This window comes from Panthera tigris, chromosome D4 (genome assembly GCF_018350195.1).
Source record: "Panthera tigris isolate Pti1 chromosome D4, P.tigris_Pti1_mat1.1, whole genome shotgun sequence".
NCBI classification, from domain to species: domain Eukaryota; kingdom Metazoa; phylum Chordata; class Mammalia; order Carnivora; family Felidae; genus Panthera; species Panthera tigris.
In genome coordinates, this window is record NC_056672.1 from 54,912,490 (window position 1) to 54,939,752 (window position 27,263).

The 27,263-nt window shown below is 44.9% G+C and overlaps 1 protein-coding gene across 6 annotated transcripts in view; it reads right to left on the reverse strand.

Moving 5' to 3' along the window:
* Positions 1 to 11,191: 11,191 nt before the first annotated feature.
* Positions 11,192 to 27,263, reverse strand: part of B4GALT1 (beta-1,4-galactosyltransferase 1) — a 69,040-nt gene continuing 52,968 nt past the window's right edge. For 2 of the 6 annotated variants that reach the window (XM_042965098.1, XM_007076610.2), the window contains one exon: positions 24,082 to 27,037. In XM_042965098.1, coding sequence (XP_042821032.1) covers positions 26,905 to 27,037 — 133 coding nt within the window. In that variant the 3' untranslated portion in view covers positions 24,082 to 26,904. Of the gene's footprint in view, positions 11,395 to 14,736; positions 15,297 to 17,888; positions 18,122 to 18,764; positions 18,848 to 24,081; positions 27,038 to 27,263 lie in introns of those variants that run through there. The other 4 variants (XR_006210788.1, XR_006210785.1, XR_006210786.1 and 1 more) reach the window with 4 other exon arrangements.

Below are 27,263 nucleotides of genomic sequence, written 5' to 3' on the forward strand. Positions count from 1 at the left end.
ACACAGGTCCACAATTCCTTCCTAAAATTCTGAAATCTAAAAAGTTGTGAAAATTAAAGGTGTTTTATAAGTCACTTGGCAGCACAGTATGTCCTGAATTTAAATAAGGCTACTTGCAGTTTTTTAAACGTCTCTTAGTGTGAATATTCATATGCAGAAATGTTAACATTTAATTATGGAGTACTGCCTAGATCCTGCTGAGAGATATTATAAGATATACAGCATATAAACCATATTATCTTTCCAAAATATAAAAAATTCTAAATTCCAAAATATGTCTAGCCTCAGTATTTTCAGAAAAAGTGTTGTGAACCTGTCCTACCTATCTATGTATCTGTCTAATCTCCTATTATATATATATATATGTAAAGGCTCTTTGAAGTGAGAGTTAACATCATCCATCATCTAGGTGATAGGATTTGGACTAATATTTTATTCTCTTCATTCTTCTGCATCATTAAAATTTTTCATAAGCATGAAAAAAATTTTTTTGAATTTCAAGATGAAAACTTACAGTAGTTAAAAGTGCAAATATCAGTTATCTGAAAAATTGACTTATATGGAAAAATTCAATCTCTGATAATTCTAATTTCAGAGAAATAAAAATTGCTTCAAAACCAAAGAAAAAAGAGACGTGTGGGGCAGCGAGGGGTGAGAGGGTGCACATAAACTGTATTCTTTCTGTACCGCTTACTGCTTAAATCCCTGGCGCCAAGAGGCCTGTTTCAAGTCAGAACTTATTTGTGGCTGTGTGTGGTTTATGCACCCACAACATCAGGTCACCAGACACGTTTCTTAAGAAATGAAATTTTATTACAGTTAGCAGCCTCATCCTTTACACCTTTTACATCCTTTACACTAAGAAGTGTGTTGGATTTTTAATCTCTGATTAACAGTCAACATCCCTCGCATCACACATGCTCTTCATCCACGTCTCCTCTATAATAACAGATTTGAAATTGGCATTTTCATTACTGTATCATAAAACTGTAATCTGTACCAGCTAGGAAGGTTTTTCCTCCCAAACTAGCTGTTTACGTAAGTCTCCTATAACCCAAGTGTATAACCCATCAATTTCCATATTCTTTTCACCCCCAAAGCATAAGATTTAAAATCTTGCTGATCTCTTATTAGCAAAATTATAAACTTTAACAGTTACTAAAGATCAATTTGTCCAGGAAATTTTCACAACACAGACAACTTCTAACCTCTAAACCAGGCAGCTGGGCAGTTGTATTCAACAGAAAGCTTCCCATATTCCCCTCAAGGCCTAGTTTACAGCCTCCTAGACCTGATTTCTGGTGAACATATGGCCTAGGGTACCACCAAGGGAAATCCCAGTCTACTGATCATGTCCCCTTTCCAGAAAGCTAGCTCTTCCCAAAAGTCCTTGTCTCCAAAGTCAATCCCCGTAATCCAGCAGAGGGCAGGCTGACCACAGAATAGCTGCCATTGAACTGATCTCGAGATGTTCAACTTGTTTTTAAGGAGGAGAGGTATAGGGGAGAGAGATCCTCATTCCAATGGGCAAATGAAATAGAAAACAAGATCAATATTTGAGTGCCAAAATGGGGTGAAAGATTTGTTCTTCCTATTAAACTAGATCAATTTGATCTGACATGGTAATAAGGCAAAGTCTAGAGAAAAATTATACAATTCTACCTGTGTGAGGTAGGACATGACTTACAAGTCTTCTAACTCAACCTTCACCTTTTTAATTCCCACCTCCTCCAGAGCAGCAATTCTCCACATCATCCATAATGAAGAACCACCTCCTTCCTCCTCCTCCTCCTCCTCCTCCTCCTCCTCCTCCTCCTCCTCCCCTTCTTCTTCTTCTTCTTCTTCTTCTTCTTCTTCTTCTTGTATACCTACTTGATTGAAGGTATTGAAGCCACCTGTTCCAACTTGGAGTAAAATGTGCTTTCCTGTAACTCCCAAAAAGCAAGCCTGTTCCCTTCAGAGATTGCAATGTGGCCCTGGCCCTAGAGTGAAAAGGGCAGTTCCTCAGGGGTGCATGGGTGGCTCAGTTGGTTGAGCCTCTGGCTCTTGATTTCAGCTCAAGTCATGATCCTAGGGTAGTGGGATCGAACCTTGCATTGGGCTCTGCCTTGAACATGGATCCTGCTTAAGATTCTCTCTCTTCCCCTGTCCCCCTCCCCTGCTCTGCATTCTCTCTCTCTCTCTCTCAAATAAAAAATAAAAGGGCAGTTTTTCTGCATGGATTCATTTTTATCAGGGACAAAAATCTTTTCCAGAAACCCTTCCCCCTTCAGCTGATACATTGGCCAAGGTGGCAACATATGTCCGTTCTCAAACTGAGCATTTCCTGAGCATCCAAATACAATCACAGATCATCCAGCAAGAAAGAAGAGATGGAGCTAGTGGTATGACAGCCAACCATATCTGCAGGGTCTGGTCTGTGAGTCTGGTAAGAGGCACTGAAGAGTCCCATCACACAGACAAGGAAGTGGAGAGGAGGAACTGAAGGGATCTACCCAGATCTCACAGTGAGTGAGTCTCAGCTTGTAAGAACTCATGCTGATTTCTGCCCCTTCCCTCCCTTCTCTGACCAACGTCCAAATCAGTGGCTGCAGATGCTGTCCTCAGTGGGCCAGCCAAGTCCAGGCTTATAGGACTAGAGAGAAGCATAAGGGGAAAGGTGCCTTCCTAGGCAGGCAAGGAAATGGGACTGACTTGGGGCAAAGAGAGTAGTTCTAGCCTGATGACATGATGCTTGGACAGGACCCGAGCCACGCATGCCTATCATGGAGGCACGTTCTAAGGAAACAGCCTCACCCACAGCACCACCTAAAAGGGCAAACATAGGCAACCAGATTTTATAGCACGTGACTCCAATCTCCACCTCCGTCTGAAATGATAGGACTAGAAGTAGATACCATACCCAAGAGCAGATTTACCATAGCCTGACTGGCATCCTATGACTTAAACTGGCTCAAAAAAGATGAGTTGAGCCAGGCAGTTTTTCTCTCTGTCTCAGCATTATGACCTTGAAAATATAGAGAGATCTGTTGAAAGGTTCTAAGGGAGGGGGAACCATGAGATGAGGAAGAAAGAAGTGTGAGGCAGCTTTAGCTGAGAGAGAAAAAAGATATTTAGCTGAGGGAAGGAACACCAGTGAGTATATACGGTGAGCCTGGAGCACACACCTGAAATACGTTGAGCGGTGTTAATGAAGGAACTCTGGAGCAGTGAGCCTTGAACCCCACCTTGCTGCTGAGGATGCTGAAGTGACCTCTGAGCCCTAGAGAAACTCCATTTCCAGATTCTAAAAGGCCTGCACCATAGTGCCTGTATTTAGATGGCTAAGCTTCCATCTCTTTCTTTTAGCCAACTTCTATCCTTGAATAACTCCACCTTTGCTTGAGGTAGCTTGTGGGAGGCTTCTTGCTTGCAGAGCCTAAGCAATACACACCATTAGAATGAGAGCAGCAGTGTTGAGAGTAGTTAAGAGCCCAGACTGCCTGGGCTGGAATCCCAGCTTTGCCACTTACCAGCTATGTGACTTTAGGCAAGTTACTTAACTTCTCTGTGCCTTGTCTCTTCATCTGTAAAATAAGGATAAAGATAGTACCTACCTCAAAGGTTATGAGAATTAGGGGCACCTGGGTGGCTCAGTCAGTTAAGTGTCTGACTTCAGCTCATGTCATGGTCGTGAGTTTGAGCCCCGCATGTGGCTCTATGGTGACAGCTCAGAGCCTGGAGCCTGCTTCAGATTCTGTGTCTCCCTCTCTCTCTGCCCCTCCCACACTCATGCTCTGTCTCTCTCTGTCTCAAAAATAAACATTAAAACAAAGGTTACAAGAACTAAATAAGTTAATATTTATAAAACACTTAGAGAGGATTGCCTGGCATATACTAAACACTGAATAAGAGTCTGCAGTTACTATTATATACTATGAAGTAAAAGCCCTTCTTTGTGTTTCTTAACGCAGTAAGAAAAGTAATGCTGAAGGTCAAAATGAGGTCTAAAACTTGTTGGGGGCATCTGGGCGGCTCAGTCGGTTGAGCCTCCAGCTCTTGATTTCAGCACAGGTCGTGATCCCAGGGTCGTGGGATTGAGCCCCACATTGAGCCCCCAATGGGGCTCCACACTGGGTGTAGAGACCCTCTCTTTCTCTGTCAGCCCACTTACCCTCCCCCTTTCTAAAGTACAAAAAAGTTAAAAATTAAAAAATATAACCTTAAAATTTTAATTAATTAATTAAAAAAACTGATTTGTTTTGGAGGGAGGGATTCTTTCCCTCTTTCATGAGATGGTGCTGTCACAGATCGGTTTGTTCCCACTCATGTGCCACCAGGTGGTGAATAGCTGGTTGCCCATAATATTCCACTTTGTCTTTTTAAAAAAATTTTTTAGTTTATTTATTTAATGTTTATTTATTTTTGAGAGAGAGAGAGAGAGAGAGTGCACACACCAGCGGGGGAGGGGCAGAGAGCTCGGGAAACACAGAATCCGAGGCTCTGAGCTGTCAGCATGGAACTGCACGTGGGGCTCGAACCCCCAAACTCCTGAACCGTGAGATTATGACCTGAGCCGAAGTCGGACGCCCAACCAACTGAGCCACCCAGTCGCCCCTAAAGTTTATTTCTTTAGAGAGAGAGCTTGCATGCATGCAAGGGGCACAGAGAGAGGGAGAGAGAGAGAATCCCAGGCATGCTCAGCACTGTCAGCACAGAGCCCAGTGTGGGGCCCCACACAGGACCAACTCAGGCCCAACGCAAGCCCTGAACCCATGAACCTCGAGATCATGACCGGAACCAAAACCAAGAGTCCGGCTGCTTAACCGGATGAGTCACTCAGGGGGCCCTTCCACTTTGTCTTGATGCTTGGAATCCCTGTCTGTGTCACTGCTGGCCAAGTCAGCTTCTGTGACCCAATGCCACAAGAGAGTGTGTGGCCAGCACCTCTTCTATTTATACAGAAAGGGTTCTTCCCACAAGCCTGGGGGCTTGGATGGGAGGCCAGGGTTGGAGAGCCCAGTTCCCTACACCAAAGACTTGTTAGCACTTGTGGTTTCCAGAGGCTTCCTTTAGCATGTCTTTGATCTAGTATCTGTGCAAATAGAATCAACAGGGCCAAGCCAGGATGAGCCCCAGCAGCTTCATGTACTTCCCCACATGGACTTCCCACTGTTGTCCTTTTTTGTAAGTAACATCGCTGATCTCCTCACCCAGGCTACTTTCCTCCAACCTCCAGGGACTCCTGGGCATTATACACCTGGAATACTTGGCCTTTCTTTACATCGAGGGGAAGGTTCTAGCTCCATTCCCCATATTATTCCTGCTCATAAAGTAGATCAGGATTCCCCACCATTCTCCAAATGCAATGGACACCTTTTGGGTCGTCTGGCCAACTCACAATTCTCCTTTCTTTCTGAGGTGCTCCAGCGACCCTCAGCAGCGGGCCTGCTGCAGTCACATTTCACAAGGTATTTCTCTTCCCACCGTACCTAAGTGGCCCCCCTGGTGGACACCGACCCAAGCTAAGCTGATAGGATTTTCTCTCCCAAGTATTAAGGGTTGATCAAAATATTCTAGTTCCAACTGGCTGATATGCTGAGGAGTTGCAGGTGGCCACTTTCTCTGCATGAGTGGGAAGCAAAGAAAGTCAGACTGCAGAGAAAAAATGAAACCAGCTGCATAGAGAAAAAGATGAGAGCCACAAAGAGTGGTCTCTGGGTTTCTGATGGCTTTTTTTCCTCACCAAACTCTGTGGTAAGGACTATTAATATCCCATTTTACAGATGAGGGAACTGAGGCACAGAATCATGACATTATCCAGGTGTTATGACATGAGCTCCTGGATCTAGGTGTTCCTAAAAATAATACAATGTGGGGCATCCTAGTTGTGTGAGCTGGAAAAGGATCCTTTTTTGCCTCCTTAGGCTGGTTGAGTTGGGATTCTGTCACACTTGATTAAAGAGTACTGACAAAAGAGAATAGAGATGGATTCTTTATTCTCTATGTGAGATATCTCTAACTGAGATCCTTTTGGGTGGATCTAGACTTGGATGTGAGGAAGGATACCCAAGGTACAGAAAAAGAGGATGAGAATGGGTGCAGCTGCAGACAAGTTGTGGGGGGGAGCTGGAAAGGGGGGAAGCTTAACCTCAGGGTTTTTTGTGGTTTTCTTTTTTTTTTTTTCTGTGAGGAGATCAACTGAAGCACTTGCAATGGGGCAAAGATTTCAACTGAACAAAGGAATCGCTTGTAAATAGGAGAAGAAAGGCCATTTGTATCAGGTAGAGGAATCCCCAGCTGTGGTTACAGGTGGTAAACTTTATTTAGGTAAACTCATCCACCCAACTGTATATGATTTTTCTCCAGTAAGACTCAACTACAGTCCTGAGGATTAGCTGGGTGGGGTAAAAGTGGGAGATTAGGACACTAACCTGAGGCACTGAGGAGAGAGTAGTGGAAGCGATACACCTGGAGGCCAAGGCTGAAGGGGAAAGAGAGCCATGAAAGGCTGGTAGCCCCAATAATGTGGAAGACACATGCGGTGAGGGTCAGAGCATGGAAGAACTGAAGACAGGGCATGTCAGAACCTGGAACATTGGATCTTGAGACTTCTGAGGTGGAGCCCTTCTCACTAATGACAGGATTCAGGATAGGACTACAAGAGGGAGTGGATAAAGTAGAGTCAAGAAGAAAAGTTCAAAGGGAAGAAGTCATGGAATGAGGGGGCTAAATATATATAAACATATAGACTTAGAACACATGCAAATATATATCAGATACACCCAGAAACATGATACAAATATGCATGCAGATATGCACGGGCACACAGCACAGGCAGGCACACACTAATTCACGGATACAGGACACAAAACAGACCTTCCCCTCACGCCTCTCAGCATACCACACTGACAGGCACACACCCAGGAATGCAGGGACACACACACACACACACACACACACACACAGATGTGAAATGCATATACAGAGGCACATATAATCATGTGACAAACACGGAAACTTTGACACATATGCACACCACGGCACTGTGACTTAAGGGAGTAGGTTTTTCCCCTGGGTATTGTTTTTCCTGTTGAATTTGGCCCCTGTAATACCCACGTGGCTCAGCCCCCTTTCTTAGAAAAAAGAAACCTGAAGCCTCGCCCAAGTTAGAAACAAAGGCCCTGGCACAGCTCAGCCCTGGCTCACCAACCAGGATGTCTGCCCCTACCTTTGTCTCCCTGGAACTGGAGTCCTGGCTCAAATGCTGCCCCCAGAGACTCTCAGCCAATGGAAACAGAGCCTCCCCAGCCACAGGGTAGCCCTGGGACAATTGGCTCAGGCTGGGCAGACAAGCTCTGACATCCACTGCCTCTGCCTTCCCCAACCCAAGCATCTCTTTCTCAGTCAGGCCAACTTGATCCCACACAGTGGCCTACTGAGGAAAAGGATCAAAGGTGAAGAGGGGTGAGGCTGGGAAGACAGATAGGAATTAAGGCTTCACCCAGAGGAAAATGGGGAGCCGAGGAATATTATTACTAAGTGAGACATTGGCGTGTTTACATTTGCACTTTAGAGCTCTCAACACTTATATTCATACTTGGCACATAATATATATGAAAGGCCTGTAGGAGGGGTTGGGAACTGGTGACCCTAATGGTAGGGACCTCAGGAGAATCAGATCAGGTAAAAGTGAATGGAGGCTTAATCTAGGGCCAAGCATGGTACTGGAATGAGTAAAAGAAGAAATGAAAGTGACTAAGAGATGTGATAAGAAAGACTAGCTAGAGCTGGACCATGGGACTGGCAGGGCTCATGGGCTTTGACTGAGGCTAATTAAAACACCACTATGAGGCAGACATAGAAAACCACCTTGTTAATTTCACTGTCATATGGGTATAAAATATACCTATCATGAGGATAGCAAATATATATATCATCATACATTCCCAGCAGCTTACAAACATGCTCTAGTATCTCTTACTCTTAAAATGCTTGTTTGACCAACATCATTCCTCTTCACCTCCTACCTCATTTTTCTTCTTTCCTGCATAGCCACATTTCTAGAAAGATTGTCCCCAAATGCTGTTTCTACCTCCTCACCCCATTCACTCTTAACTTATTCCAATCTGACTTTCATTTCTACCATTCCACAAAGTGTGCTTATGTCAAGGTCACTGGTGACTCCCATGTTGCTAAATCCAACAAGCACATCTAGGTCCTCGTCTTGAGAATTAAAGTTCAGAAGGTTAAGTAGCTTTCACTTCTTGTAATTTGGCCCATCCGCCCCCCTACTGAGGAGAACTGGAAAATATAAAACAAATCTGCCAGAAGGTATAGAAGAGATAATAAATTAGTGTTGGGCCCACTTTTCCCCTGAGGGATATTTGTCAATGCCAAAGAGGATGACCAAAAGACAAATGGCTTTTTTGAACACAGGGCAGGGATTAGAGTTTACGAGTGGCCAGAATGGGGAGCCCTGATGAACCTCTCTTGGTTAATATACTGAAAGGCTGAACCTTAAAAATAAGGCTGAATTAGAAGTAGATAGGCCCTCCTCACAGGGCTCAGTTTCAAATAATCTCAATCCTTAAAATTGGAAAATATTAATTCTAGAATGTCAGTAACCAAGAGCCTGGCAGAAGCAAGTTTCGGTAATCCTTCCTGAAAGAAGACAACTTAGGCCTCAAATTATTGCTATAAACAATTTTTTGCATTGTGTTTTGCAAATAAAATGGCCCATGTACAGGCAATAGAGCATAAATGAAACTCAACAAAAACAAGAGACAATAGAAACAACTCCACGGGGTATCCAAATATTGGAATTATAAGACACAGACTTTAAAGTAACTATATTTACCGTATTACCATGTTCAAAGGGAAGATTGAGAGTTTCAATGGAGGACTGGGAACAATAAAAAAGAGCTGAATGGAAATTTCAGAACTAAAGATCTAATAAGAAGAAGAAATCATGGATAGATTTACCAATTCATTTGACAAGCTAAAGAGAAAACTCATGAAGCGGAAAATAAGTCCTTAAAAATTAGTTAGAAAAAAGTACAGGAAAATAAAAGTTTTGAAAGTACAAAAGAGAGGAATAATTCATAAAGAGGGTAATGAAAAGATCTAACAACGAGTAATTCAAATTCAAGAAAGAAGAGACAGGGGCGCCTGAGTGGCTCAGCCAGTGAAGCATCCGACTTCAGCTCTGGTAGTGATCTGTTTGTGAGTTCGAATCTCACATAGGGCTCTGTGCTGACAGCTCAGAGCCTGGAGCCTGCTTTGGATTCTGTGTCTCCCGCTTTCTCTGCCTCTTCCCTGCTCGTGCTCTGTCTCTCTCAAAACTAACTAAACATTAAAAATAAAAATAAAAAAGAAGAAGAGACAGCAAAACTTGAAGGGTTAATGGCTGAAAACTTTCCAAAAAGGAAGGAGGCACCAAGCCAGGTATGCAAGAAGTCCTGGAAACCCAAATAGGTTAAATAAAAAGAAAACCCATGCCTAGTCACATCACAGAAAAGCCAATCAAAACCAGTGACAAAGAGAAAATCTTAAAAGCATCCAGAGGGAAAAAAGATACATAACCTTAAAAAAGAAGAAAAAAAAATTATTCTCATAAGAAACAATGAAACCAGTAGACAATGGAATTATATCTTAAAGGCACTGAAGGAATATAACTGACAAATTCAATTCTATATCCAGTGAAAATATCCTTCAAGAATAAAGGTGAGATTCTGATTCAGAAAATTATAAATAAAAACATATGAAACAATTGGAGGAATTTGAACACTGACTGAATAATTGATATTAAGGAATTTTATTATTATTTGGTTTTTTAAAAAGAGTATTATCCTTCAGTGATAGATAGTAAATATTTACAGATGAAAAGTTTACAGATGAAACATTAGGATATCAGATATATGCTTTGAAATAATCTGAGACTGGGTGGGGATAGGTGGAGTGAAACAAATGGAGTACATGTGGATAATTACTGAAGTTTAATTATGGGCACAGAAGTTCATTACACCGGCCTCTCTATTTTTGCACTTGTTTGGAATTTTGCATTCTAAAAGTATTATCCAGAAAGAATGAAGGTGAAATAAAGACATTTTCAGACAAATAGAAAAAGAAAATCTGCTACCAAGTGAGCCACACTGAAAATGTTATTCAGGCAAAAGGAAAATGATTCCAGATGGAAGCTTGAAAATGCAGAAAAGAATGTAAGGCAATGAAAATGGTAAATATGTGGATAAACTCAGATTGATACTGACTGTAAAACAATACCAATAATAATTTCTTGTGAGGCTTTAAAAAAAATTTAATGTTTACTTTTGAGAGAGAGACAGAGCATGTGGGGGGGAAGGGCAGAGAGAGGAGACATAGAATCTGAAGCAGGTTCCAGGCTCTGAGCTATCAGCACAGAACCCAACATGGGGCTCGAACTCACAAACCATGAGATCATGACCTGAGCCAAAGTTGGACACTTAACCATCTGAGACACCCAGGTGCCCCTGTCAGGAGGTTTTAAATATAGTGAAATTGAAATGCATGACAACAACAACATAGAAGTCAAGAAGGCATAAAAGGAGTTGAAGTGTTCCAAGGTTCTTGCGTTGTTCTGGAAAAAGGTAAATTCCTATTAGTCTTCAAAAAATCAAGGATTGATTTGGTAATCCCTCTAAATAACTACTAAAAAAATAGTAAAAGAATGCATAATTTCCAAGCCAACAGAGGGGAAACATTGAAAAGTTAAAAATATATAATCAATTTAAAAAAATAGGTCAAGGAAGGAGAGAAAAATGAATATAGTTGCATGTGAGACAAATAGAAAACACTTCATAAAGTGATAGATTTAGGGATGCCTGGATGGCTCAAGTGGGCGAGTGGCCAACTTGTGATTTCGGCTCAAGTCATGATCTCATGGTCACAAGATCAAGCCCGGCATCCAGCTCTGCACTGGGTGTGGCACCTGCTTAAGATTCTCTCTCTCCCTTTCCCCCTCCCTCTGTCCCTCCCTAGCTCACGCTTGTGGCCCCCGACCATCTCTCAAATACAAGGGGAAAAAAGCATTAGGTTTAGACTGAAATATATCAATAATTACTCCAAATATAAATGGAAAAAATTCTCCAGTTAAGATACAAAGATTTTTAGATTGGGTTTAAAAACAACTATATGCTATTTATAAGAGACACAGGTAAGACATAAGGATACAGAAAAGTTTAAAGGATGGAAAACTATAGAACAAGAAGATTCTAACCAAAAGAAAGCAGATGTAGCTATATCAATATCAGAGAAAGTAGGTTTGCTCAGACCTTTTAAAGTGTACAACTTAATAATTTATTTTTAGTATACTCACAAGATATGCAACTATCACCGCTATCTAATCGCCAGATGGAGTTGACTTCAAGGCAAAAGCTGTAAACCAAGAAAATATAATAATTCTAAATTTGGAAGCTTCTAATAATATAGCCTCAAAACATGAAAGGTAGGAATCAGTAGAATTACAAGAATAACCAGAAAAATGTACAATCATAGTGCAATATTTTTAATAAGTAAAGGGTATAGAAGAATTGATATCTAACATTTATTAAGGCTATGTAATATTTGAACTATACAATTAGCAAATTTGACCTAATGGGCATACACAGAATACTGTCCTCCAAAATTCTGACTACATTGTCTTTTTATGCATAGAAGAACATTTGCAAAAGTTGACCATATTCTGGGCCACAAAGGAAGAAGTCTCAATAAATTTCAAAGGATCGATATCATACTGAGGATGATTTCTGCTTACAATGAAATTGAACTAGGAAGCCATAACAAACAAAACGTCTGATACGTTTTGAAACCCCACGTACTGATTAAAAATTTAGGAGCTTCTTGGGGGCTCCTGAGTGGCTCAGTCGGTTGAGCGTCTGACTTCAGCTCAGGTCATGATCTCACCGTCCATGGGTTTGAGCCCCGCGGCGGGCTCTGTGCTGTCGGCTCAGAGCCTGGAGCCTGCTTCGGATTCTGTGTCTCCCTCTCTTTCTGCCCCTCCCCCACTTGTGCTCTGTCTCTATCTGTTTCTCAAAAATGAATAAATGTAAAAAAAAAATTTTTTTTAAGTGTAGGAGCTTCCTGGGTGTGGCTACAGTACACAAAGGGCAGGGAGAGACAGAAGAAAAAGTCAGACCACTCCAGATTGGTAAGTGGCAGTTTGAATAAGCAAGGAGATTTATTTATGAGACTTGTCTTAGGCCAGTTCAAAAGGAGTAGATTTCTGCACCCATATGCCAAATCTTAAAGTTTATGTGGAAGCTTGCTCGTGGGTTTGGGCTCTGCAACGGGCCCTGTGCTGACAGCTCAGAGCCTGGAACCTGCTTCTGATTCTGTGTCTCCCTCTGTCTCTGCCCCTACCCGACTCGTGGTCTGTCTCTGTCTCTCAAAAATAAATAAATCGTTAAAAAAAAAAAGTTTATGTAGAGGCCTTATCTGGGTTTAGTCATGTATACTGTCCAGATTGTCTCAGCCAACACCTTAATTTCTCAAGGCTATGTCCTTGCAACAGCTTCCACTGTCGGAATAGTAGGCTCAAGTGTGCATTCCAAGGACAGGGGAGAGGGTGAGGAGTCTCTGATTGCCCACATCCAACTTGTGAATCAACTGGCAGTCACATGACCATATCTCCACATATGGTAGGACATTTAAAAAGTACATTTTTTTTTTAGGGCTTAGTTGTTTTTGGTGTTTTGTGTTTTTTTAGCTTTTCTTTCTTTCTTCCTTGCTCTCTTTTTTAAAGAGAGAGAGATCATGAGCAGGGGAGAGGGGCAAAGGAAGAGGGAGAGAGAAAGAATCTCAAGCAGGCTCCATGCTCAGCATGGAGCTTGACACAGGACTCAATCCCACAACACGGGGATCATGACCTGAGTCAATATCAAGAGTTGGGCACTCAACCGAGCCACACAGGTACCCCTAAAAAGTATATTTCTATGTCTATGTTAGAACATAGACATATTTCTATGTCATATACCCCTAAAAAGTATATTTCTATGTCTTTCATCACTGGATGAAAGAAAAAAAGTCTATTGGAATTAGAAAAAAATTTTTAAGTAGAAACTATATAGTAAGAAACATGACACATAAAATTGTAAAATACAATTAAATATGTGCTTAGAGGGAAATTTATAAATGAATGTATTTAAATATATATCAAGAGCTAAGCTTTCATCTCAAACCATGAGAAGAAAAGAAAATTATACCCAAATAAAGTAGAAGGAAATTTTAAAAATTAGATCAGAAATGAATGAAATGGAAATAAAGTACAATAGAACCAAACCCAAAATGTTTTTCCTTGAACAGACTTATATAAGATTGAAATGAAAAGGAAAAATAACTCCTTCAGAGATATGAAAACCTGAAGAGGATTTTATGAGAAGGAAAATTACCTGCCAATCTCATTTATGAATATAAATGTAAAAATCCAAAACAACAGATTAATCAACCAAATCTTGCAGTATGTAAAAAGGTTAATAGATAATGACTAAATTGGTTCTGTTCTAGGGAATGCAAGGTTGGTTTAAGATTTGAAAACCAATTCAAGCAATTCACCTCCATTAAAATAATAAGGGAGGGGTTCCTGGATGGCTCAGTTAGTTGAGTGTCCAATTCTTGATTTGGGCTCAGGTCATGATCTCACAGTTCATGAGATTGAGCCCCACATTGGGCTCTGTGCTGGCAACACAGAGTCCGCTTGGGATTCTCTCTCTCCTTCCCTCTGCCCCTCCCCCTCTGGCCCATGCACCTCTCTCTCTCTCAAAATAAATACACATTTAAAAAAAAATAAGGGAGAAAAATCACATCATCACTTTAATAGATGCTAAAAAAAATTAATAAGGGGCACCTGGGTGGCTCAGTTGGTTAGGTGACTGACTTCGGCTCAGGTCATGATCTCACAGTTTGTGAGTTCGAGCTCCACGTCAGGCTCTGTGCTGACAGCTCAGAACCTGGAGCCTGCTTCGGATTCTGTGTCTCCCCCTCTCTCTGTCCCTTCCCCTGCTCACACTCCGTGCCTGCCTCTCTGTCTCTCAATGATAAATAAACGTTAAAAGAAATTTTAAAAAAAACTTAATGAAATTCAACATCAATTCATAATTAGGGGAAATAACCTCTTAGCAAAAAAGGGACAGAGGGAATTTTCTTAATATGGTAACAAATAGCTACATAAAACTACATCAAATATCATTTTTTTTAAAGTAAGCTCTATGCCCAGCATGGGACTTAAACTCACAACCCTGAGATCAAGAGTCATATGCTCTACAGACTGAGTCAGTCAGGCGTCCCCAGCAAATATTCTCAATGGTGAATTAGTAAAGGTTTTCCTTCACATATCTGGATTTAGAACAATCAAAACATAAAGCAAATATAAGGGGGGAAAACCCTACCTCTACTACTTCTACTCAACATTGTAATGGAGGCAAGAGATAAAAGCTATAAGGATTGGAAAGGAAGACATCTCATTTGCAGATGATAAGAAAGTGTACTTAGAAAATCCAAAAGAATGTAGAAAAATTATTAGAATTAATTAACAAGATTACAGAATACAGGGTCAATACACAAAAATCTATTGCATTTCCATATACCAGCAACAACAGAAAAATAAATTTTAAAAGGCTATTATTTATAACAGTATAAATATATCAAATAGCTAGGAAAAAATAATAATGTGTAAAGACCTCTAAATATAGATTTAAAAAGACCTAAGCCAAAAGAGGATTACATTGTGTTTATAGATTGGAAGCTCAATGTTTTATTTAATCTTTTTTTTATGGTGAAAAAATTAATATTTAGATTTAGCCAGCTGGACTCAGTTTAGATGATCCCAATTTTGTTGGCAACATCCAAAGCATCATAGTCAGGAGCCAGTCAAACATATTTGCCTTCTTCTCTCCATCGGGCCTCATCAGAGTGTCGACCTTGGCCATGTCAATGTCATAGAGCTTCTTCACAGCCTCTTTGATCTGGTGCTTGCTGGCCTTGATATTCACAATGACACAAGTGTGTCGTTGCCTTCTATTTTCTTTACGGGTGACTCCATAGTCAGGGGGAACTTGATGATGGCATAGTGGTCAAGTTTGTTTCTCCTGGGGGCCCTCTTTTGAGGATATTTGGGCTGCCTTCAGAGACACAGTGTCTTGGGCAGTCGGAATGTAGGTGATATGTGGATCTTTTTTTGTGATTGTGGATACCTTTCAGCACTGCTTTCTTGGCCTTCAAATCCTTTTCTTTGGCTTGGCTTTGGGAGGAGCAGGGGCTTCCTTCTTTGCCTTTGGCGCCATCTGTGTGAAAGGGGAAGGCTCAGTGTTTTAAAGGTATCAAGTCTCCTTATAGTGATCCATAGACTTAACATAATTTCAATCAGAACCTCAGTAAGTGGGGTGATGGTGGTGGTGATTTTTGGTGGAACTTGACAAGCTGATTATAAGATTTATATGGAGGGGACCTGGATGGCTCAGTCGGTCAAAAGCCCGACTTTTGGTTTCAGCTCAGGTCATGATCTCACGGTTTGTGAGTTCAAGCCCCACAGAGCCTGCCTGGGATTCTCTCTCTCTCTCTCTCTCTCTCTCTCTCTCTCTCTCCCTCTCTCTCTCTGCCCCTCCCCCCACTCGTGCTGTCTCTGTCTCTCTCAAAATAAATAAACTTTAAAAATTTATAAAATTCATATGGAAATGCAACAGCCAAGAATAGCCAAGACACTCATGAAGAAAGGGAATAAAAGTAATTGAAAGGTATACTAAGACCATATGGTTTGCCAAAGGATAGATTAATAGAGCAACACACCAGAATAGAATCCAGAAATAGACCCTCACAGGTCAGGACATCTGCTTCATGACAAAGGTGGCACTGCAGAGCAGTGGGGGAAGGACAAATGGTGCTGGGATTATGGGATATCTGTATGGGGAAAAAAGCAATTTACCCAGTGGCCTACAATGGCTATGTGGTGAAGTCAGGTCTTTTTTTCTTTTCCTTAAGTTTGTTTGTTTGTTTAAATAGTCTCTACACCCAACATGGGGCTCAAACTCATGACCCTGAGACCAAGAGTTGCATGCTCTTCCAACTGTGCCAGCCAGGCATCCTGAGGTCAGGTCTTTGAACCCAAATATATCTGGCTTTAATGTAAGTCCATATCCTTTAAATTCTGCCAGTGGCCCAGTCACCTCCCAAAGCTGTCATGAGCCAACAGGACCAGAAGTTATGGGAAGGCTTTGTGAACTGGGGAGTGCTATGAGCACCTGTGGGAGAGGCTATATCCACTGAGATGATGACTGCCTTCCAGGTAAGTAGAGTGGCCTTGTCCCATAAGCCCTAAAGCCCCCTAAAGAGCTGGGTCTCTCTTCTCTCCTGTAAATTGCAGCTAGACTCCACGTCTCCTTTAGAAGAGTGGCCCTCTGGCGCGCTACCAGCAGGGGAACCTGAGCAGGAGGCTGACATCTCCACACGAAGGCTCAGGGCTGGAGCTCTCCTTGGTCACAGTGAGAGGCTGAGGCTCTAATGTTCCCTTGGGGTCTTTCTCCAGCAGTGTTGGGGAGAAAACAGGAGGTAGGCCACCAGAGACCCTTGGGACAAGTTTGTGTCTCACTTTGTGAGCTGAACTTTGTGTTTTTGCAGCTTCAGTCCAGGTGGTGAGGCAGACCGAAGAAGGAAGAGCAACAGGGCTTTCCAGGAAGGCTTGCAGCAAAGGCCTAGATCCCTCTGAACTGTGATCTATGCCCCCGGGAATGCCTCAGGACTGCCGGAAGCTGTCTTTCCTTCCACCCTCCCCCTCCCTGGTTTCCTGGATGGACAAGGGGACCTTTGTTTCTGTCCTTCAGTACTGTGTTAAGCCCCACAGCAGCAACCTCAAATGGGCAGAAGGAGCCGGGGCAATAAAACCCCCTGGAGAGTTTTCCTAGAACCATGGCTGGCAGTCTTAAAGGGACCTCACGGCCTCCGCACCCAGTTTCTGGCCTTGGTCACCCATCAAGTCAATACGGGCCTGCTAGTCCAGGGCTTACTTAGGTCCCTCTACTGCCTGCCTCGGCCCAAAGCAAAGCACCCCCAGCAATGTCCTCACTTAAGAGTTGGTGGTGGGCCAGGGAAAGGCTTGGCAGGCCTTGTTTCCCATGAAGAAAAGCCTTGGAACAGTCTACTAGAGGGTGTGGGCAGTGAACCTGCAAGATCCAGCAGACCCAAGACGGTGAGAGAGTGCCCACAGGCCCTGGACAACAGCAGGGCCAAGCTCATCCACCAAGCCCACCAGTCACCAAGCCCAGGGTCAGTGAGAGACAAGAGTTGAGCCCCAGCACATGAGTCCAAGACAGAGCATCCGGCTGACAGGCAGAGCCCAGGCTGGCCTCTGAGCCTGGGCTCTGACAAAACAGTCATGGTGGACAGTCATCTGTCCTCACCAGCAGGTCTTTTTCCCTTATCACAGTTTCACTGTGGCTAGGTCAGCTTCCATCCAGAGCAAATCCCATGAAACATGAAGCACTGAGGGCTGGTATCTGATAAAGTTAGACCCCAAGACCCGCTTTTTAACACTTTTGGTTCAGCCTGTCTAAAAATCATGAGTCATCAGACCAAAACACGGCCCTGGCTTCATTTAGGAAAGTGCCACTAGCTAAGAACGTCCGGGAGGATTGGGAATGGTGTGGCAGCTCCCCTCCTTTGGGGAGAGCGTGGATAGGAAGGGAGGATAGGTGCCAAGAAGGAAAAAGGAGGGCTGAGCAGAAGCCTGGGCCTCTCTCTCCACTCTCCGCCGCCGCCGGTCTCCGCAGCCTTGGGAAGATACTGTGGTGATCCCTCCTGGACACTGGGTGTTGGCCCAGGGTAGGGACAGGTACTGAGCAGTGGGATGAAAGAGCTGTACAGTCTGGGAACCAGGTTGTCACCTCCCAGAGTGATGCTTCCAGAGGCAGAAAGCAGCCCCACTTCTTCAGAGCCACGCGGCTCCTCAGCCCTTAGGGGTCTCCCTTCTTCCTTCCTTGTACCCCATGACCCAGGCCTCGTGCATCCTCGTGGGTGCGTTAACCACCCCATGTGTCTCCCAGACTGCGGCTGCACTACTGTCCCTGGTCCAGGAGCTGCTGTCATGCGGTACACCAGACTCCCAAGTCCTCTAAAACTAAGGGGGAAAAGAAAACAAAATGAAAACACACAAAATAAAAACCATGCTCTTGGGCCCAGTGCTCAGTCTACACTGCACCTGCCTTGGCAAAATGCTGTTGATGCCAGGCTCTAAGTAAGGGCCACATCTTCCCGCTGGGGTGGGGCACCACTCAGCCTGCTGCTTCCCGTTCCCACCTGTACTGCAGAGAGAGTGCTGCAGAGTCTGGATGAGTGGCTGGATTCATGGTTCAATGGCCAGAGTCCTGGACTGGGGACTCAGGAGATGTGGGTCACACACTAACTCTGTGTGACCTTGTACAAGTCACATGACCTCCCTGAGCCTCAGTTTCCCGCCATGGGGATTACTGAATGAGCACGAGAGAGCAGGTGGGAAAGCACGAGGTGCGCCGATAAGGGCCCACATGCAGCAGTTCACCACGTCTATCTGCAGCCCCCACGCTTCCTCCCTCACTGCCTTTGGTGAGGTTGCAAAACTACAGAGTTGGGATCTTGCAGCTGGCCTGTCTCCTATGCTGCTGTTATCAGAGAAGCCAAAATCACTTACAGAGCAACAGGACACTTTCACACAAAGGGAGCACTTTGAAGTCCCCGCCAAAAGCCCAAGTCCCTGGCTAGATAACCTCCCGTAGCTCACTCACCCAAGGTGCGGAGAGTTCCGCCTGGCAGAGCCCCGTGGAGCTGAGCAGGGTGGTGCAGGGCTGGGCACACAATTCCTGGCACCCTACCAGATAAAGATTCAAAGTTAGAGCCGTACCATAGCCTGGTATCCCCCCTCCTCTGGCACATGCCCCCCAGGCAGGGAGTTGTCCAGTACTCACATCTGGACCGGACGTGAGTCTACAATAGCTCCATGCCCAAACCTGTGTCAAAATCCAGCTGTCAAGGGCCTCCCTCAGCAGCAGAGCTCCTGGATTCTGGGGCCAAAGATCCATGGGCATTGGGGGTCTCCCTCACTTCCTCCTAGGCTCACACTCTTCACAGGGTCCTGATCAGGGGTCTCGGGCCCATATTGCTCCTTAGGAGCCAGGGCACAGTGTCCCCTCCCATTCTTCTGTTCTTTGACATTTTTATTATCCAAATATAACAGGCGTGAATGTTCAATTGTACACAGGAAAGAGTGGCAACAAATGTCCTAACTTGATTTTTCTAAATCTGAGAGACTAGCTAGAGGCTCATCAGCCCAAGTTGAGCTCCTGTCCAGCCTCCATTGAGCATCACCACAGCATGCCACATCCCACCACATTGGGAACTGGGCACAGGCCTGCACCACTCCCCTGTAGGGGGAGCCCCCATCTTCCTTCCAAGTCTGGGCACTTGCAGGGAATGCAACCCCCCAGGGGACAATCCTGCTCATTCTTTCAATGGGGCCAGCACAGCGCTGTTAATAGCCCTCAGGCAACCCCTGAAACACTAAAGATGGTTACTCCAGAGGAGCCTGGCTGTACAGTCTGTGCAGAAAAGGGAAGATCATCTCTTCATTTTATCGCTCGTGCATCTGCCCCCACAAACAATTACAAAGTAATTTCTGCACTAAATTATTCATACATTTCCCTGCCATGTATGGAAAAACCATTCGGTAGTTTCCTTTTTTTCTTATACCTCTTCCCAATCGATAAATATAGATCTACTTCATCATTCTCAATGGTCACACTGTACTTAATTGCTGGGATGCACTTCATTTATTTAGCACTGTCCCCCATTGATGGTGGCTTCTAAGTGTTCAGTATTACAAGCAGTGGCAGGGTACACACTCGCATCTTAGTGCATGGCTTTGCTTTCTTCGGATAAACTCCTAGAAGCTGAATTGCAAGGTCAAGGGGTAGGTCCACTTTTAAGATTTACTTGTCTACAGTCCACTCCCAGAAAGGATGTACAATGCAGTAGCATGGGGATGGAGGTTCCCCCACCCTCACCAACACCAAGTCTAGGACCATCTCTCCCAAGTGTCCCTCCCTCCTGCCCTTCAGAACTCACTTGTGCTCTCCCTCCTGGCACTTAGGGGCCTTCCCCTTCATCTAGACAGAATTTATCTAGGTGACTATGTTATCCCCAGGTGTAATCTGGCCCCAGCTTGTCATTTCTTCTTTTAAAAAGCCTCCAGCTTGGCCCCTAGTTTCTGCCAACAGTAAATGGGAATCAAGGGGGCACTCTGGAGTAAGCGCATCCTTGTCCCCCGGTCATGATAACCTGCCTGAGTCCAGGCTTCCCCTTCTTCCCCCAACCCCCCCTGGCAGCTTTGCATCTAGTTTCTTTAGGGAAGGATATTAGTCTTGGGCAAAGGTAGCAACTGTAAAGCCGGTTATCTGGGGCAGAGCACCAAGCTGGATTCAGCAACCAAGCTGAGTGCCCACGATTAGCAGATTCTCAGGTGGCACTGCCCACATGGCCAGCCCTTCTCACACGCGAAATCTCCAGGTGGGTGCTGGACCCCACACCACCATCCTCAGCCACCTCCAGAGCAAGATGAGGTCAAGTTTGGCCACAGGGAGCTGCCTCCTTTTTAAAAAACTGTGGTAAAGTATGCCGTCTTGGTCTTTTCAGGCTGCTGTAACAAAAATAGCATAGACTGGAGGGCTTATCAACAACAGAAATTCATTTCTCACAGTCCTGGAGGCTGGGAAGTCTAAGATTAAGGTGCTGGCAGATTTGATGTCTGGTGAGGGGCTGCTTCCTGGTTCACAGACTGCGCCTGCCTTCTTGCTCTAACCTCATGTAGCAGAAGGGATGAGGGAGCTCTCCAGGTCTCATTTACAAGGGCACTAATCCCATGCACGTGGGCTCTGTCTTCATGAGCTAACCAACCACCTCCCAAAGGCCTCAGCTCCAAATACCATCATACTGGGAATAAAGTTTCAACGTGAATGGGGGGGGGGCACACTCACTCTATAGCATATATATATATATATATATATATATATATATATATATAATGGAGTTTATCATTTTAACCACTTTTAAGTACACAGTTCTGTGGCATTTAGTACATTCCTATTGTGCAACTATCACCACCATCCATCTCCAGAACTTCATTTTCTACAACTACAACTCGGTACTCATTGAACCCTAACTTCCATTTTTCCCTCTACTCACTCTCCCCTACAGCCCCTGGCAACCATCACTCAACTTTCTGTCTCTGTGAATTTGACTACTTAGGTACCTCACATAGTGGAATCACGTAATATCTGTCCCTGTGTAACTGGTTTATTTCACTTAGCATAATGTCTTCAAGGTTCATCTATGCCGTAGTATTTGTCAGAACTTCCTTTCTTTTTAAGGCTGAATGATATTCCATTTTATGTACACACCACATTTTGTTTATCCATTCATCCCTTGATAGACACTTGGGTCATCTCCACCTTTTGACTATTGTGAATAAGTCTGCTGTGAACATGCATTTACAAGTATCTGTTCAAGTCCTTGCTTTCATTTCTTTTGGGTATATATCCTGAAGTAGCAATTACTGGATCATATGGCAATTCTATGTTTAATTTTTTGAAGAATCACCATGAGATATTCCATAGGTGCTATGCCATATTATATTCCCACCAGCAGTGCACAGGCGTTGGAATTTTTCCACATGCTCAGCAATGCTAATTTTGGCTTTTTGATAACAGCCATCCTAATGGGTATAAAGTGGTATCTCAGTGTGGGTGATTTGCACAGGGCAGGCGGGCGATCCTGCTATTTTTATAAATATAGACTCAGAGATAAAGTGACTTCCTTCAAGGTGATAAGAAGGGTTAACCTCAGGGACAAAAAGGAAACCCAAATCAAGGCACTTCCTACTGGGAGAAGGGCAGAACTATGGGGAAACCAGAGGTGGAGTCTGAGAGCAAGTCCTAAAACAGAAGAGCAAACCAAGGGCTCAGAGACGGAAGTCCACTTGCCCAGAGTTACACAGTGAATGGGAAGGCAGAAAGAGCCAGAAGTAATGATCACTGTTTACATGGCTTTTTCCTGGCCATCTTCCCAAGCCCCCTGCCTGGTGAGCTGGCACACATCTTGCTCAAAGGCAGACGTCCTTGTGGTGCCATGTCCCTGTGGGTTTCTGGCCTACTGACCCTGTAACTACCCATAACAACCATGTCCCAAAGGTTTCTCTGCCTCACAGCCCGGGTACAGGTCCCTGAGCCCAGATGAAGGCAATATCTACATTCCCTGCCCGGGGACTCTGCCAGAGAAGGAAATGAGGCTTGTCTGGCATGACTGGCTCAGCCAGACAAACCTCATTTCCTTTCTGACAGGGTAAATAAGTTCCAGTTCTAAGAAATCGGCCCCTAGGAATGTGCAAACTCTCACCTCCTGGAATAAACAAGAGGAGGGGAGACTGGAAGTGTGGTGAAGACTTGGTAACACTTAGAACTTGGGCATCTTCTCATTTCCTTGACCTCTCCCTACACACAGCTTCCCTCTGGTCACCAGCAGCAAATACTCCTACTTTCGGGAGGTTCCACTCGCATACCTCCACAAGGACCCAGTGACCTGGGCACCACCGCCCTGCCTCCAAAAGTTATTTGTAAGTCAGTGATTTGGCATCCAGGTCACAGTCTCCCATGGAAGAAAGGTACTGTGTAGCGGGGCCTGGTGCCCACCCAGTCCACACTGCATGACTCCTGAGCTCTGCCTGGCTCAGACTTGGTCTGGGTCCATGTGGAGTGGGAGATGAGACAGAGCACATCTCAAGGAAATGGCCAACCCCCAGGAGCCTGTCTGTGGCCCCCTTCCTCCTGCCATCATCCCTTCCTGGCCCCCTCAGAGCCCACCATGGGGGGTTCAAGCCCCCTTCCTTCCCAGTGCTGCCATTCCAAACACCTTTGCTCAGGTGAGGCAGGGAAGGGGAGGGAAAACACCACTGGTGAGGTCCTGGGTGCCTCCAGATTTGGAGTGGTCACATCACAGCACTAGGAAGAAGCAACAGTTGGATTTGAACCCAGGCACTCTGGTCTCTCATAGGCACATGTCAGGTATGTTATGCATGTTAGTTTGTATGTATTTGTGCAGATATGTGCATCTTTGGGGACAGAAGGTGCTCCACTTCACCCAGACCTTACAGCTTGCAAAGGCAGCACTTTGTTGAAAGGACCAGAGTCTCCTGTTCAAAGGTCAGATCTGAGCCCAAGACCACCTCTGTTCAGGTCTGAGGCCCCTAGGGGTCCTTTCAGCAGTCACAAGGATGGGTGGGGATAGCCAGATAGCACTGGGGGGCTATACAGTGCTGCCCTTACTGCTCCTGTTTCCCAATTGGTCCCACGTTCACAGCTCCACCAACCTGGACAGCAAGGGTGCCCTCTCCTTCATACCGGTCTCCTTTGACACATTTCTTCCAGATGCCAAGTCAATCCAACCAGCATCTTAATACGTTGCTGGTACCTGATCCTGGGGGTGATGAGAAGGAGAAGGCACACAGGGTACTTACTGTCTCAAGTCCTTGAGTCACAACTAAGACCCTGTAGAACATCTGTTTAAATGTCCTGGGACTGAAAAGAAATCTCACTTCGTATGGTACCATTTAAGTTACTCTGCGAACACCTGTGTAAATGGCTCTGCGAAGGATCTCGGGACTCTCATGGTGATTGCCGAATACAGCAGAATGTGGCCAGAGAACTGCTAGTGGAAATTCTATTTTGAAGTGGTACTAACTACTATGTAGTAAGTTCCTGTGAGGTGCCAGTCATTATTTTAGACCCATCATCTCTTTTAAGCCTCAGAAAGTCTAGGTGCTATTATTTCCATTTTCAGGTAAGAAAATGAGGCTCGGACTGGGAAATGGCTGATTCCAGTGAGGTGTGTGGAACATAGTCAGGTGAGGGACCACCGCCACCCCCAGCCATGACCCGCCCCCTTGTGGCAGACCTCTGCTCTCCTCTGATCCTCCCAGCAGGCAGTCCCAATCATTTCCCTCCGGGCCGGAGAGCCCAAACCCCTTACTTAAATCAGAAAAGAAACCACCTGAGGTTACAAAGATAAGGTCATTTATTCACGTTATATTACTGGATTTTAAAGACAAAAATACAGTTCTGTTTTGAACACCAAGGTCAGACATTCCCCCCTCCCACTTAACAATGGTAAACGCATACATTTGCATACATGGGAGATCGAAATACACAGCACAACAGGTCTCTGGGACAGGACAGCTGCCGTACTGGCTGAGTGGGGCACCCACGCCCAGCCCTGAGGTCAGCAGAGACCCTGCCCAGACTGAGAGCCAGCACCAGCATTTCTTCTACCCTCTAGTGCCACCTCTGCCTTCTAATCTTTCCCAAAGGCCACTTCACGGGGTCACCAGCATCGGGATGGACAGAAACAGAGAAAGACACAGCACATAACAACTTCATGGTGACACCTTCCAGGTCAAGGAAATGCTCCCTGAACCCTCAGCCCTAACCTCCTCAGGGAGGAAAGAGGACCCACAGCATCTTATAAACCAGGCAAGCATCCGGGCCTAACCTTGGACCCAAGTAGGCCCCATGAAAGCACCAGAAGGTCAGCAAGTGGGGAACAGGTGAAGCAGAAGCCCCTTGGTTCTGAGAATGAACCATACACTTGACTATTCCAGTGGAACATGAAGGAAAGTGTAACAGGAAAACAGGAGGAAAAAAAAAAGTCAGAATTTTTTTGTAAGAGTAAAGTATATAATAAAGAAGTTACCACTCAGGATATTTGTCTCCCTTCTTTTAAGGCACTTTGGAAAAGCCAGGATCTGGGGACAGAAGGAGAGGAGAGGTCTTCATTCTTTGTATTTCCCAAAACTCCCTCTCAGGGCGGTCATTCCTGGTTCCACTGACACCCCTGTCAAGGAACGGGGGACTGACAGAACGAATACTCTTCGCATAGCCCAGCTGCTTCTGCAGTGGAAAATAATTTTTAACCAATACAAAGGCTTCTGGAAAAGAACCATGGTAGCATCCAAGATGCTCAAAGCGATAAAGGCACAGGTAAGACCAGGGCTGGGCACCAGTTTAGCCTCCACACTGAGGGCTGGCTTCCAGGAGGCCAGTGGTGGGGCTCTGGGCTGCCACCAGCTAAAGGGTCAACCCTGGGATTAGATAGCTGACTCTTTTTGCCCTTAGCTCAGGCTGGACCCGACAAGGGCAGCCAGTGGTAGGAACTGCCTTGTGCATCCCACCCCAGGCAGTCCTCGCTCTCCCCCAGGAGAGGTGGGTCTGGGGAAGACACCCCTGTGGATCAGCCTCCCTGGAGTGCGAGCACCTGCTAAAAACCTGAAGGGGACTGGGAAGCTTTAGGCACCAGAGTGGTTGTGAGGGAGTGTGGGAGGGTTCAGCTGAACTTTCTAGATCTCTAATTAAAAGGCACATTCATGCTGGAGAATGAATGAATAGTCTGTTTGACCCTGAGTGCCACAGGCAAGTTTTAGGGAACAGGCAAGAGGCAAAGGAACAAAAACAGAGAGGAAGGAAGGAGAAAGGAGACAGAAAGGAGAAGGGGGGAGGAAGGAGAATGGGTCCAGCAAGGTACCGGCCAGGCAATGTGGCTAGCACAGTGAAGGAGGTGGCCCCTGGACTCCACAGGGGCCAGAGCAGTGATTTCCTCCCCCTCCCCAGACTAAGGGCCAGTAAACAACCTGATTACTATCATTTAGAACTCCACAGCCTAGGGCCCTAAAGGGAGGTCCCAGGGTCAGTGGGAAGAGGGGTGGAGGAGGTTCCCTCCCACCTGGGGAGGGTAGGGAGGTGGGGAGCTCTGCCTGGCAGACCTAGGCTTTTGCCTCCCCCAGAGGTCTAGCAGGATAACTCTGACCAGGGAGGTCTTGCCCTCAAAGGGCCCAAAAGTGATTTTGCTCTTTACAAAACCTGACCTGCCGGCCAAATCAGGCCACTACAGCATATGTTATTTTTCCCACTAAAAAATGCTCAATCCCCTCCCTACGTTTAAAACACCACAATAAAAATACATAGGAAATTCAAGTTTATATAGCATGCTCAGAAAAATAAATTGTCATGATTTAACACTAAACAGCTATGCAAATCTGGGTCAACACAAAATCAAGCTAGATCATAATAAAACCCTATTTGTTCTTTCTTTAAAATACTACAAACTGCTTTTTTAAAAAAAAAGTCTTTACATTCAGAAATCAGACAATCTGGAGAAAGGCCACTGAATTTGAGGACACTCAAGGCTTTTGCTCTGATGGCTAACGTTGCCTTGGAATTCACACGTTAGCAGGGCAAAAGGTCGAAGGCTCAAGTTTTAAAATTCTTTTGCTAAGAAAAGACATACGCACACAAGTGATTGTGGTAGCTGCATACTGCTAAAAGGTGGGGGAGGAGTAAAATGAGAAAGGTCGAGATTGCGTTTTTCTGTTAGAATATGCAAACAAAAAACATCACACCAATCCGATTTCAGCAGCACTCTCCGATTTTTCATGAAGTAATAAGAATACCACAATTTAAAGCGAAATTCTTACCTATTTCACAACAGATTAGGAGTTTATCACTGGAAATAAGTCCCACAGTCACCAAATTTGGGGCTGTGTACTGATTCTTTGGGGTGACACTGTGAACATGCCGAGATTCCCCCAAAGGCTGATAGTTTCTACATTTACAAACACCTCGTAGAGCTAAGAAGTCACATGCCGAGCCAAGTTGGGGGCAAAATATCCCACTCGTCCTGGTCAACTGGAAAGGCATCTGAATGATGACTGGAGGGGGCCTATCACTCTGATTGTTAAGAATGAAAGGGACCGGCCCAGCAGATTGGCAGAGACACACAGCAGAGGTCCCTGGCCATTTTCAGGTCTCTTATTAGTGTACCAAAATGCTAGCTCGGTGTCCCGATGTCCACTGTGATTTTGGTATATAACGGGTTTCTCTCTATGTCCAACACCTTGTAACTGAGTGTGTTCAAACCGTCAGAGAGCATTGTCTCCTTTGTATGTGCAATTCGGTCAAACCTACAAGAGAAAAACAGGCAAAGGGTTGGTGTCAAAACAAAAATCTTAAGAAAAAAAACCATGAAACATTTGTCCTTCATTGCCCCCCCACCCCCACCCCACCACCTAGTCTACTCTACCCAACTCATGGACAGATCCCTCCCTTTCCCTTGAGGCCTGGAGCCCTCACCAGAGCCTCATTCCTATAGCCTACCCCACCTGAAAGGGGAAAGAAAGAATGTAAGTG